At 46.5% G+C, this 13,970-nt stretch overlaps 1 protein-coding gene across 4 annotated transcripts in view; it reads right to left on the reverse strand.

The window, feature by feature from the left end:
- The window catches only part of kif1b (kinesin family member 1B), a 74,690-nt gene that overhangs the window by 29,486 nt on the left and 31,234 nt on the right, over window positions 1–13,970 (reverse strand). For all 4 annotated transcript variants that reach the window (XM_062541717.1, XM_062541716.1, XM_062541715.1 and 1 more), the window contains 7 exons: window positions 11,913–11,992; window positions 9,240–9,315; window positions 7,270–7,349; window positions 6,527–6,633; window positions 6,027–6,110; window positions 5,642–5,822; window positions 5,357–5,429 (listed from right to left, as the gene is read on the reverse strand). In XM_062541717.1, coding sequence (XP_062397701.1) covers window positions 5,357–5,429; window positions 5,642–5,822; window positions 6,027–6,110; window positions 6,527–6,633; window positions 7,270–7,349; window positions 9,240–9,315; window positions 11,913–11,992 — 681 coding nt within the window. The remainder of the gene's footprint in view (window positions 1–5,356; window positions 5,430–5,641; window positions 5,823–6,026; window positions 6,111–6,526; window positions 6,634–7,269; window positions 7,350–9,239; window positions 9,316–11,912; window positions 11,993–13,970) is intronic.

The raw sequence follows: 13,970 nt of genomic DNA on the forward strand, positions 1-13,970 counted from the left end.
AAGCTGCATCTCAGTAACAATATGATCATACCAAACGTTCAAAAACACAAAGTTGTGGCTTTTCTTTCCTTATAAGGTTCTTGGGCAGCTATTACGACATCTTTTGGATATCTTCAGGACAAAAATGATTGAATCTAGCAAGAACATTCAATTTTGACCATAACATTGAAATGAGTAGACTTGTCTCAACAATAGCAGGATTTGCTCCTAGCACCTCCTGGTAATCCCAAAGTATTCGCTCTTGAATGCTTGCTACATCAATCAGAACTCTACTCTTCCAGGAGGAGACACATTAAAATGGTGGGTGACAATGCAGGTGATGACTCATTTCATGAAGATGAAAATTGCTTGAAAAATTGTATGGGGTAAATAATACAAACGTAACATTGATCCTAAATATTTTTCAACATAAAGTATATCCAGGATTTACAACACCTCAACTGTTTGTCACCTGTTTGTTTGCGTCCCTTGAAACCGAGCAGTCACTCGCTATTTGAGGCGAAACAACTGTAACAGTTGATTTGAATGGGGGGATGCAACAATCAATATAGCAATACTGAATATAGCAATACAGCTGCAATGTGAACCAAGCAAAACACCTAATACTGACTGTTCAAAAGAAAGCCACTGCTGTAGCAGGGTTCATTTCAATGAGGACAAGCCATCCAATGCAGCAATGTTTCATTCGTTCAATGAAGTAGTGGCCATGTTTGTTCGTGGCGGGCATGCGTATGTATGTGTGTAGGCGTTTGTATGTGTATGCGTGCGTGTGTGTGTCTGTGAGTGTGTGTGGCAATATGCATATGTCTGCATGTAAAGATTCTCTAATCCAGCACTTGGGCCCTTGGGCGTCCAGTCTACTCAGCGATGGGTCCTCTGCTCTCACACTGTCGTTTCCCTGCTGGCCTTCAGGTTGGGGGCGGACAGCTGCCGGCGCATGCGGGGCGGAGTGTGGAAGTTGTTAGAGTGGGGGGGCTGGTCAGGGCGGGGTTGCTGGCGCTGGTGCTGATGCTGGTGTTGGTACTGGTACTGGTGCTGGTGCTGGTGCTGTCCCTGTCCCTGTCCCTGTCCCTGTCCCTGGAAGTGGCTAGTGTTGCTGTTGTTGTGGTTGTAGGGCTGGTATTGTTGATGGTGCTGATGGTGGTGGTTTTGGTGGTGCCGTGGCTGGTGATGGTGGTGGTGCTGCTGTTGCTGTTGCTGTTGCTGCTGCTGCTGCTGCTGCTGTTGGTGGTGGTGCTGTTGGTGGTGGTGCTGGTGGTGCTGGGACCTCCTGTCGCAGCTGCTGCTGGACTCTATGTAGCTGGCCGGGCGCTGGCGGCTGTTGAGGGAGTTGCTGCGGCCGCGCTCGTGCGGCCCGTTGCCCTGGTGACCGTGCCTGCGGCCCTCGCTTTGACTCTGGCTCCGCTCCAGGTCTCGGCTGCCCCTCCGTTGAGGCGTGGGACTGGGCGGAGGCTGCGGGTGCGACTGGACCACGATCGGCCGCCTCTCCTTGGGCTCCCCTCCTCCTCCTCCTTCTCCTCCTCCTTCTCCTTCTCTAATGACGACTCCCAGTCCTCCCTCACCTCCGGAGGCACCGTCCTCCTCTGGCAGTTCGTTGGGCACCTTGAGCTCGATCACCTGGCTTTCGGTGATGATGATGTGCGTGCCGGGGCTCCAGGAGTTGCGGTGCTTGGGGTTGCTCTTGAAGGGGAAGCGCAGCTTGCGGTCCTCGGGCGGGATGAAGCGGTGCGGCCCGCTCTGCCGCCGCAGCTGCCGGGTGATCTCCTGCTGCTGGAGGCTCTTGAGGCGCGCCTGCTCCTGACGCATCCAGCGCAGCCGGCTGCGCTGCTGGCCCGCCTCCTCCTCCTCACCACCTCCTCCAACTTCTCCTCCTCCTCCACTTCCTCCTACTCCTCCTCCTACTCCTCCTCCTCCTACTCCTCCTCCTCCTCCTCTTCCTCCTCTTGCTGCAGGCCTGGTTGCCCGGTCCACTTCCCGGAGGAGGCTCTCTGGAACCGCGTCGGACCTGGCCTCCACCGGGGCTTTGCCCTCGCTGGCGCTGCGCACGCGGCCCTGGACGGGCGGCTTGTCCATCAGGCCCTCGCCACCACCGCCGCCAGTGGTGCCGCCGGTGGAGATGAGGGGCAGCACCTTCTCCATCTTGACCATCTTGTTGCGGAGCGCGCGGATCTCCTCGTCCTTCATGTTGTTCTGCTTCTTCACCTCGTGCAGGATGTCCTCCAGCTTGTCGATGTGCACCTTCAGGTCGCCCATGTCGGGGAGCCCGAGCCCGAGCCCGAGGCCGCCGCGCCCGTTGGTCGGCGGGGGCAGCAGCGCGTCCTCGATGCGCTCGTCGCCGCCCACGCCCACCGTGTCCCACACGTCGCGCGCCACCGCCCGCCACGAGTCCCGCTCGTTGGGGTCCTTCTTGGCGTACGTGGCGCACAGCTCCTTCATCTTCACGATGGCCATGGCCTCGATCTCCTGCCGGCTGTGGCGGAAGTCGTTGAGCGCCACCTCGTAGCAGATCTCCTTCACCGCCTGGATCTTCAGGTCCGAGATGGTGACCCACTTGGAGTCCTTGGTGAGGCGGCGCCGCTGCGGGACCTTGTACACCTTGACGGGCTCGCGGCGTTTCCCGCTGCTCGGCAGACCGCACTTTTTCACGATGGTCTGCAGCTTGCTGGGCGGCAGCTTCTCCCGCAAGGAGGTAATCAATCTCCAGCTCTCCTCGCACGAGCGCTTATCAGAGTCATCGCCACTATCTGAGTCGCCGTCCTTGAGGGGGGAACAGAACAAAAACAAAACAAAACAAAAAAAACAGGGGGGAAAAGTTCCGAACAAAAAGGGAAAATTAACATGGAGAAATCCAAACGAAAAGGATGTAGCTGATTTTAATGGAAACAAGTAGTAATATGTAAATTGGGAGCCTAAAGGATTTTGAGGGGCTACGGAAATGTTATCTATAGCATTTGTAGATTGTTAAAAAATATCTTTTGATTCTATAAGGTCTCTCTATAACTAACTGATGTGTTTACTAGACTTTCATTTAAAAACACGAGCCAATGTGTATCATTAGATAGATAGATATATAGATAGATAGATAGATAGATAGATAGACTTTATTGATCCCCAAGGGGAAATTCAAATTATACTACATTACGGGCTAAACTAAATTTGTCCATGTGATTACACATTGTGGGGTTAAGAGTAAATTACACCCACACAACAGTAATATAAAAAGCTGTTAAAAGCTTTGGTAAACGGCAAGGAAAATATTTTAAAATGGAATATGGAAAATATAATAAAATATAATATAATATAATAAAATATAGTATACTATAGTATAATATAGTATAATATAATATAATATAGCTCCCAAAGTTACATATTAATATTAACGTAAAAGGCAAAATATGGCTTTAACAAAAAAAGTCAACAAAAGGAGGTGGGGGCATGTCCTGGGGGCTAGATGTTCTGCCTCAATTTTTCAAGGTTATTCTGAGTACTTCCTGTTTCCTCCATTATCGAAACTTCCACCCACCCTCAAAAAAACCATGCTTCAGAAAAAGGGCATGCAAAAAAGGGTAGCTGATCTGATTCGGAAAGCTTATCCCCCGACTTGAAGTCCTTGGGAAAGAAGAGCTGGTTTAGAGAGAGGTTCTAGCGACAGCAGTGAGGTTAGAAGACACAAGAACTGCATGAGATGTTAGAGGAGGTCGGAGGAAGAGGAGGAGGAGGAGGAAGGGGGAGAAAAACGAGGTGGGGAGAAAAAAAGTGAGGAAGATAAAAGACAGGGCAGCCTGGAGCTTTTTTTGGTTAAAAGCGTCGGTTTCATCCAACTACAGTTAGGAAGTTAGTTCAGAGAAAATGCAGTTTCTCATTTCTGGTTCTCCCCTCGTGCGGAGTAGGCAAGGCACAATACTTCAAAATCACAGTCAGATCGAGCAGATGCTGTCAAGAGGACAGGACAGGTGGAGGCCTTTTTTTGTGGCAGCGATTAGGTCACGGGTGGAGACGGGTCCATTCATCGTGTGGTGCTCAAGTGAAGATAGTGAGTAGTGTTGGGTGGAGGTTGTGTTTCTACTTGAAGGGATTGGGGGGGGGGGGGGCATAACAAAGACCATGAGGAAAAATCACCATAGCATTGGAGGGCTTGTCATCATTGACTTAACAGACCCCTGAGGGGATGTAATGTATTTGTGCGTGCCCACTGCATCCGGCTCCGACACAGACTTTTGGACGACACATGGAATTGCCCGGCAGAAGCCAATGAGAAACCACATTGTCACTACGTCTTGGCAAAAATAAGAATACTACAGCAGAGATGTGGTTATCATCATCACAATGCATTGTAAACACCGGCAACTGCATTGGAAAGCTAAGAACTCAAGATGAAACAAACAGAAAGCTAAGCTAAAACAACGACTGTGGTTGTTTTTAAAAAGCAGACTCGTCATCAAACCAGTCCAACTTAAGTCTCAAGCCACAAACGCAGTGACACTAGAATAGCGACATAAGGCCTCTTGGTAACATGAAAATCAGGAATCGGTTAAGAGAGAGGACATGCTACACAAACAAAAAACCATGCAAAAGCAGCAAACGGAACCCAAGCAATACTTTGTGGAGCGGGAGCGCCCTTCCCATTTGCTAAAGCCAACTTATGAGGCTTACATTTTCAATTGAAACCCGATTTCATATTTAGTGTGTTCTCAGATGCTGTTGTGCAAGGTTCTGTCTCAAATCTAATTTAAGAGAAAAATCAACAGGATTTTGAGTATAATCCACAACCAATTTCAAATGTCATCTTTGACATTGATTACTCAATATCAGTCCATTTAGGGAACAAAGGAGATACAAGCTTTGACCCTCTTTGTAACCCCTATTATCAGCTATTAACAACTCAGAGAGAGTGGAACTCCATGCAAAGAAGTCAGCCATGCATTGAGAGAGGAGTGCTTAACACACACAGCACACACAAATAAAAACACACAATCTCTCAAACACACACACACACACACACACATACTATAATCTAGGGAGTCAAGAAATCAGAGTGCAGAATTAGTGCTGGTAGGACTTCAGAGCAAGTGGGGAGACTCTGGCTGAGATGCTGAGCAACCCACTCATGAAATCATTCGCCACATAGGCAGAATGACCTGCATCAGTGCACTCCCTCCCCTCCCTCTCACAAGGACTTCAGTGATGGACGCTGCAGGTCCGTTGTGGAAAAGGACTTAATTACAGTCACTCTCCACAAAAAAAATGATACCACTTTGGATCAGTCTTCTTGAGCTACCAAAAGGCTATTCTTGGCTATTGTCATTTGTTGGGATCATATCAGATAGCAGAAGTTGACTGAATAATAGGAACTTACCAATCTCTGTTGCTCAAGAAGTTGGTCTGCCTCTTCTTTCTCCTTCTTGTACAAGATCTCCATTTCAGTCAATCTACACACGAAAGGAAAAAGTGTGTTTTCTTCCGCAATTTTTGCCCAGAAGTATTAAAGCCCATTTTGGAAGGTTGCAATGTCACAATGTAAGAGAAGACCAAGAGCACGGAGCCATGGTCAAAGCTAACATGACCTTGACCTTGACTACAGTGAACCAACCCCCAATTTATGATGGTCATTTAACAGTCTCAATATCAACACTAGTCATACCTCTTCTCCATCTCCTGTTTCATGTCAATGCCTTGTTTCTCCAGCAGCTCCCTCTGGGCGAAGGTCCAGTCCACAGGCTCGACAGGGGTCTCAGCTGATGGGGTCTTCTCCCTCTCGGCGCGTGCCTGCTCTGGGTGGTTGAAGCGGAATACGTGGTTCTTCCCCATGATGATGCGGTTACCTTGGAGAGAGTGGACAGATTCTCAGGACAGCTTTGTAGCGACTCAAGACACTCAAGACATTTCCATCTGCATTTGAGAGTCTCCAGATTCTCAAGTGAGCTTTGGGATTGATGCCACATTGGATTAGGAACCAGAGGTTTGAGATGGTAGTACTGTACAGTATGTGTGAGTATGGACATCTCTGTTAAACGAAGGTGACCTACCTGACCGAAGCTGTACAGCTCCAATGACACGTTTGCCGTTGACATAGGTTTCAGATCCCTCACAAGGCACCAGCGTGACGATCACTGCAGCACAAAGAGAGCCTTCAGGGTCACTCAACACAAGAGGCTCCTAAACAACCCATTCATTATTATCCATGTGGTGTACACAGATTCCTGTATTTCTCTGTATTTCTCAATGTTAGTCAGAAGAAGAAATACTTCTGGTATTCTAACAAAGTTCTTTTGGTTTTCATGTGTTGGCTTCTTTAGTTTCCACTGAAAACGAATGGTCTGTTAAAAACCACAAGTGTGTTGCATTGGGACAATCTTGTAAAAACATTTTCAAACTGTGAGGTCACTGCAAAGATGACTGAGGTCACTCCATCAGCCGCCCAACCCAACCCCACTTGAGTTTTGTTTTGGCATTTGACCACTGCGGCACTGCCCCGCCCAAACTGTGCTTCAGTTCTTTTTTTTTTGTTTAATAGTGCCGCTCTTACCCTCTCCATTGCCGCCCTTCTCGCTGCAGAAGATGCAGTGCTCCTCTTTGATGTGCGCTCCGCTCAGAACAATGTCCTGGCGCCTCTCTGCGTCAGCCTGGCCCACCCTGTCAGGAGAGAAGGCAGCCATTTTAGAGGTGGTCGCATCCCCAGGGGGGGAAGGATGAACTCCTATTCCCAAAAGACACTGCGGCATCATTCCGCCTCAACAACAGCCAGTATGTTCTGATGCCGCGTCCACCTGTCAGTCACCCACAACTCACTGGAGGAGCTTCATGTACACTTCCTCCTCCAGGGGGAGTTATCAAGGGGGAAGAAGACTGACAGGGGAGAGGACGGCAGGAGGAAGAACAAAAGAAGCCATCAAAAGAAGATGACACGCTTTTCCAAAAAAAAACCTGTGAGCTGCACAAAAATGCCAATTTAATCCTGGCAGATAAGAGTTTGATTTAAGTTCTGCATGGAACTTTTGAAGGTTTTGTTTCACCTTCATCTTATCAGGGCTGTGTGGCCGATGCAGACCTTTCAGGCTAATCCCAGGTGGATTTCAAAGGAGCTCCCTGCAAACAGGGTTTTAGTAGTCCCCAGGAAATGGTAATAACCACAATGAAAGCATTCTATTCTGAGTCACCAGAGATGAGAGGGACGTTCATTTGGGGGGATTTCAGCATTACAGAAGCTATGAGCTGCTTTGCCATTGAAGGTAGACATTACAATGCGCCATCCTGAGCTGTGCTGCATACCTTGTGATGCCATCTTTGATGTAGTACAGTAGACACTCCGACATGAGCGGGTCCTCGTTGAGGTTGACCAGGTGAGGGGTCTGCAAAGAGGGAAGAGTATCGGGAGGTGGTTAGAGGGGTTCATACTATTTTTAGCTATCAAACATCAACTGACCACTAGACACTAAACATTCTGCTCAAAGGTAGGATTGTGGTCCTGGAATTAATTATATTTACATGAGTGAAGGTTAACAGGAGTCCAAGCTTTAAGCACAGTTGACACTACTACTAAAAAGAAAAATGGTGACAGTCTAAGAGTTTCGGAAGGGGGTGCAAGAGACTAGATGTTGGACAACAATCTCCTGCCACAGGGACACACAACTGCACAGGGTGGGGTCTCCACAGGTGAACACAACAACTCGTGCTCAGACTCTACAATAGCACTGTAAACAACACCAGTCTAACTCCGCTAAAGCCACCAACCTTCTTGGGCGAAAAGACCCCATTTAAGTCTGCGAAGAGATCACATGGTCTCTCTACGAAAAGCTATGTGATGGAAAGACAGCGAGCGAATGCAGGAGAGCAAATGAGATAGAGAAGAAGAAAGAAATGTTAAAAAAGAGGACAAACAAAAGCAGTCCACAAAGGCAGTATGTGTAGTAGAACAAAGCGAAAAAGGTGGGGAAGACACAGTGAGTCATAGGGGGTTTGTGGATCTGGACAGGAGTGTCTAATATTGTGTTGGCTGCACTCAACCACTCTGTGAGATGAGGGTTACTGGGGTAGATAATGAGATGACAGAACCGTGCACCCTCATGATTTAAATCGCAGCCATGTGACGCAGTCTGACGCATCCGTTAGCCTGTGCGTGAGATGGGTTAGCAAACCTAACGTGAGGGGGGGGGGGGGGGGTAGGGGGTGACAAAGAGCACTTACACTGTCTGGCTAAGTGGGTGTCGACACCTGCATCCATCTGGCCTGTCTCTGTGTGTCTGTCTCTACGTGTCTCTATGCGTCTCTCACTTTCAATCTTTCAATCTTTCTTACTTACTGGCCCCCACCCACCTCTGACCTCTACTGACCGGTCTCTCTTTCTTGACACCTAGTCTGCTCTCATTATCCTTCCTCCCAATAATGTACCCTCCAACCTTTCCTTTCTGAGCATTCACTCTTTCTCCCACAATATCTCCGTCACAAACTCAAACTCTAAGTTGCCGTCAGGCATGGCTATGACACAAGAACAAGGGGGTTCAATTTCACATGCCTTTGAAATAGAACTCTGCAGCTGAGGACTGTTGTGGCTGAGCACAAGCCCTCGAGCACTGCCTAGCTACGAAATTCACTACCTACTGGATCTGAAGGGTCTTAGAAACGTTTGGTTTTCAGTATCTCTACAACAGCCACGTCAAAACTGCTCTAATGTGGGAGAGAATATTAACTACCTACTGGATCATATGGGTCTTAGAAACGTTTGGTTTTCAGTATCTCTACAACAGCCACGTCAAAACTGCTCTAATGTGGGAGAGAATCTTCACCTACGGGGTCATCTAGAACACCTATGACTGCACACACAGGGGAAAATCAGTCATTTCACAAACCTTGTCCATTGAAAAACTATCAAAGTCTTCACCAAACAATGATGTTGGTCTTTCGGGATATGGCTATAACATAATTATGGGCATGGAGAAGAAGAGGACATACAGGAGGTGGTGTGAACAAAAAGAAGGAAGCGGACAGTGAGAGCTGAGAGGTTATACATGGTGTGAGAGAGCAGTAACTCCCGATGGGCAGACTTGTGGTTAGTGAGGATGCCCCAACTAGACGCCTCTTCAATGGACAGACAGTCGCTCTATTCTCAGCGTCTGGTTGCATGCAATTCTTATTAATTAGTGGTGGTTTTCCAGGGGAAATATCTTATGTGGGGCTAGAGAGACAGAAAATAACACCGTAGGCCTATATACCACCGGCTTTTCCAAAAGAGATCCTTTTACCTTTTTCGGTGAGAATACGCCAAGCGTTCCTCCATCCTCTCGGATTGCCACGCCCATTTCAGCCAGGAGAGCCTCCCTGAAGATGAAACATTTTGAAAGAGAGACAGAAAGAGAGAAAGAGAGAGAGAGAGAAAGAAAGAACGAAATAGAGAAAGAAAGAAAGAAAGAAAGACAGAAAGAGAGCAAAAAACATGACATTTAATTATCCTGTGTGGCATTTACAATTGTCAAATTACACCAGCTGCTTCCTGTGCTAAACTGGAACCTTCAGATGTCAACAAAAGATGCTGGTGCCTGGGGTGCGCAAGAACCAACTCGATTTCCAATCCCAGTGCTGTCACTCTGCGGAGACACCCGTCTGGGCCGTGTGACTCCATTACTGATTCTGTCGCTCAGCGGGAGGTGTGGAGTCTCAGGGAGCAGCGGTAATGCCCGGTGACATTTGAAGGCACCGAGAAATACACAACCATCTTGCATAGGATGAATGGCATGGTGTATGTATGGGTGTGTACAGTATATGTATGCATGTTGTTTGTGTGTGTGTGTGTGTGTGTGTGTCTGAGAGAGAGAGTAAGTGTGTGTGTGTGTGTGTGTGTGTGTGTGTGTGTGTTACTCGCATACATTTCTCTGCATGGGTCAGTGTGTAATGCAGGGTGCCGCGGCAGCAGCCCACAGAGCCAGGCGGTGACAGGCACCAGCTGGGCGTGTGAAGGCAGGGCAGGAGTAGTGTGACCCTGGAGTGGGAGAGACCGAGAGAGGCAGGCCAGCGAGGGAATTCCGGGTCTCGGGAAAAACTATAATTATGCTTCCGAAGACAACCTTGGACAACAGACTAGAATATTTTTTACAGAGATTTTACGTTTCTCAAAGTCACTGAATACTGTCTGTATGAAAAAAATGAAAACAATCGGCTTTACCCAGCTTGAGTTGTAAGGTTGTCAAGTTGGAGCTTCCAGGCAGCTACAGGGCTTCACTCTGGGGGCATGAAAATGGGGGCTCATGAACATGCTCCCAGAGTGTAGCACCATGGCTGCCTGGAAGCTCTCCATCTAGCAACACAAGCTAAGAATAACTGATTGTTTCCTGTTTTTTTTTTTTTCATACCGACATTCATACCGTGCACATGACCTTGAGATCTATGTGAAAATGAGCTGGATTTCTCCTTTAAGTGGGCCATACTACCTTAAAAGAATCCAACTTTCAGCATAGCAATTCTAAATGGAAAGTGGCGCACCCTTGCAACCAAAAGAGTTCAGTGTGTGAGAGTCAGTGGTGAGACATCGCCACCCCTGAAGAACGAACTGGGTGTTCCCCAGGGATCTGTCCTGGGCCCTATTCTGTTCAGCATCTACATAAATGACCTGCCATCAGTGTGCACTGGATGTGAGGTTCAGATGTATGCTGATGATACAGTCATATATGTTCATGCAAAAACTAAAGCCCAAGCGGCTGCCAAGCTCAGCGATATAATGGTACATGTACATAAATGGCTTACTTGCTCACAGCTGTATCTCAATGTTAAGAAGACAGTCTGTATGTTCTTTAGCAAAAGCAACACTGTATCTCACTGTGAACCCAATGTCTGTGTGTCTGGGGAGGTCATTCAAACAGTTACACAGTTTAAATATCTAGGCATTATTCTTGACTCCACTCTATCATTTAAACATCAAGTGAGAAAGGTAGTGCAAATAACCAAATATAACCTAGCAAACTTTAGGTATATAAGGAACTGTTTGACAACATCAGTAGCAAAGCTTTACATGAATGCTATGATAACCCCTCACCTAACATATTGTATGACAAGCTGGACCCAGGTATGTAGCTCAACATTAAGGCCTATTTTGTCACTTCACAAACAAGCACTCAAAACCCTGGATAAAAAACCCAAACTTTACCACCACTGTAACATTCTTAACAAATATAACTTGCTCAGTTGGGAAAATACTTTAAAATACAGTGATGCATGCCTAATTTTTAAGATCATTAATGGGAAGGCCCCCCCACCACTCTGCACTTTTATACAGCAGAAGTCATCTAGCAGCAGAACCACAAGGTCTGCCTTAAGAGGGGACTGTGCAGTCCCTCTTAGGTCCAGTTCCTTTGGCCAATTATGCTTTTCTGTGAGAGCCTCTAAACTATGGAACCAATTGCCAGTGCACATTAGAAATTCCACCTCTCATCATACATTCACACACCATCTTAAGGACTGGCTTTTGACCATGCAAAAATGTGAGCACCTTTCATAATACATGGTTGTCTGCCTCTATTAGCTGTCCTGTAACCCTTAGTGTATGTATGATAGTAAGATGGATAGATGGTTATGTTATTGATCCCCTAAGGGATGTATGGCTGTATGGTTATATCTTATGTTTTAATGTTTTAATGGAACCAGTCCTATGGCTGTCTGTTTTATTGTTGTATATCAATTGCTGTGTGATTTAATATGTTCTTTTTTTTAGCCACTTGTGCCTAGTATTAACATCTTGCCAAAGGACTACAGTTGAAAATTAGCCAGCTGGCTAACACTGGCACATTTACAGTAATGTTGATTAATGTGCACTGTCCTTTAAATAAATAAATGAAATGAAATGAAATGAAAGGGAAAAACATGTCATGACGGCAGTTCTGTTCATGTAACATTAGGGGACCCATTGTCTCTTTTGTCCATCTTACCTCTCCATTCGGATGGCCTCAGTCTTGCGGAGCTTCTCTTCCCAAGTTTCATTAAGTTCTGCGATAATTTTCTCTGATTCCTGCAGGGGAAGGGGGGAAGGCCAGATGTAGTCAGCATTCGGCCCTTCAAATCTGCTCTAATCTAAATTGGTTCCTTAAAATGCTGGACTGAAGGCAAGGGCAAACCTCAAAGTTTAGAGGGCCTGTGAATTTTTTTAAGTGGTGGCTAATCCACAAGATAACAAGAACACATGCGGTCAACTGAGTACACACCATAACATTATATATAGTTGCTAGATAAATATACAGTATGCCTTTGCAAAGTTTTCTTCTGAATTCTTCTGCATTTGGGTTGTGTATTGAATAAGCTGCAGCTGTATCTAAATGACAGAAAATGCAATAACTTGCTCACTGCGCATCACTAAGTCAGCAGTTTTCCTTCAAGTATAAAGAACTGTTCCCATCTTGGGTTGCAGAGTCATTGATTTGGACTCAGTGCCCCCTCCATCAGAGTCCAGTTACCCAAAACCTTCCTGCAGTGCTTTCTGCAGTGGCAGTGACACTAACTCAAGGTTCAGCAGTCAAGCGTGAGCAGAAAGTTCTAGATAAAGCGTTCACACTGGTACACAGTAAAAGCTTCAGGACCATTGTAAGAGGCTTACTTTTGCCCTTTTGAACGCTATATCTGGCAAGAAAATGTGATAAACTGAGGAGAATGCTGGGCACATTCTAAAATGAAAACAGCTACATGTAATTTTGAGAGCATTAGTTCAATCCAACCTGTATAATGTTGGGGGGAAATCTGAAACAAAAAAATTGAACTCTAAACCGCTCAGACAGGCAGAAATAGGTGCATATTCTCCAAGCACTTTCATTGTGTTCTGCGGTCATTGTTCTGGCTTAAGAGGAAGAAAAGACCCAGGGGCCATCTGGCCTCACGCAGGAAATCTGAACGCTAAGCCACATCCCATTCTGGATCCTCTTCTAAAGGGTTAAACCATCTGTTGTCCTGGAGGGCCGCATTGTTTGCTATCCTTATAGCCTTATCGGCTGCACTAGGAATTCTGGAGCACCTTTACACAGGAATTCTGGAGCATGTTTACAGAGCAGAGTGGCGGAAGCTTATGATCTGGGATGGATGCTTCTCCTTCCCTCGTCCATATGGCTGATCCTAAGTTACATAAGACTGAAACCTGTAGAGTTTGAATGGTTAATGACGTTCCTAATGGGTCCGAGCACCACAGGAAGGAACAGCGTGTTACTGTCATGTGCCTCGCCTGAAAATATGTGTGCCGTGGCATGATCAACCTGAGCCCTCCATATAAGGGCAACTAGACCACATGCATGTGAATAATTTACACCTGCTGGGGGTCTTCTCTGACTGAGGATGAACGACTGGTGTGCGGGCTTTGAGTAGGCAACTGAATACAGTTACCACTTGGGGACAACAGGGTTGTCAAATGTCATGTTGAGAGACGCTGCTAATTACTGACACAGGCACTTGATGAAAGGGAACTCGGAATTGGTAAACACAAATTAAAGGCGTAATTTCGCTCAAAGGAAGTGATGAATCATAGCAGACTGGACGCTTGTCCTCCAAGGGGGATAAGAGGACACTTCTCACACATCACACTTTCTAATTTCGTGTGTTTTTTTTCTCTCTATCATTTACGCTTGTTAGCCACGAAGGCCAGGTCTATTTTCGTCTGATTTCCTCCCTGACTGCGTTGGAAGCTGACGTCACTGGGTGACTGAGTGCCGTGCACCGCTGTATCCATGGAAACTGCAGCTCCTAATGGATGTACATCTCCTTGCCCTCTCGTCGACAACAAGAGGTATAGATGAGTAAAAGCAACAGTGGAAGCTAGTTACAGATAAAATTATGGTATACAAGAAAAACGTACATTTATGGCAATTTTGACTAAAATATCAATTAGGATAAGCAACATACTTATTTGCAAAAAAAGAAAGAGACCCTACACTACATTGATTAAATGAAAAAGGACAAAACCCAGAACACACTCAACCATATATTTGGTAGAAATGATGAGATATGTA

This window comes from Sardina pilchardus, chromosome 7, assembly GCF_963854185.1.
Source record: "Sardina pilchardus chromosome 7, fSarPil1.1, whole genome shotgun sequence".
In the NCBI taxonomy this organism is placed as follows: Eukaryota; Metazoa; Chordata; class Actinopteri; order Clupeiformes; family Clupeidae; genus Sardina; species Sardina pilchardus.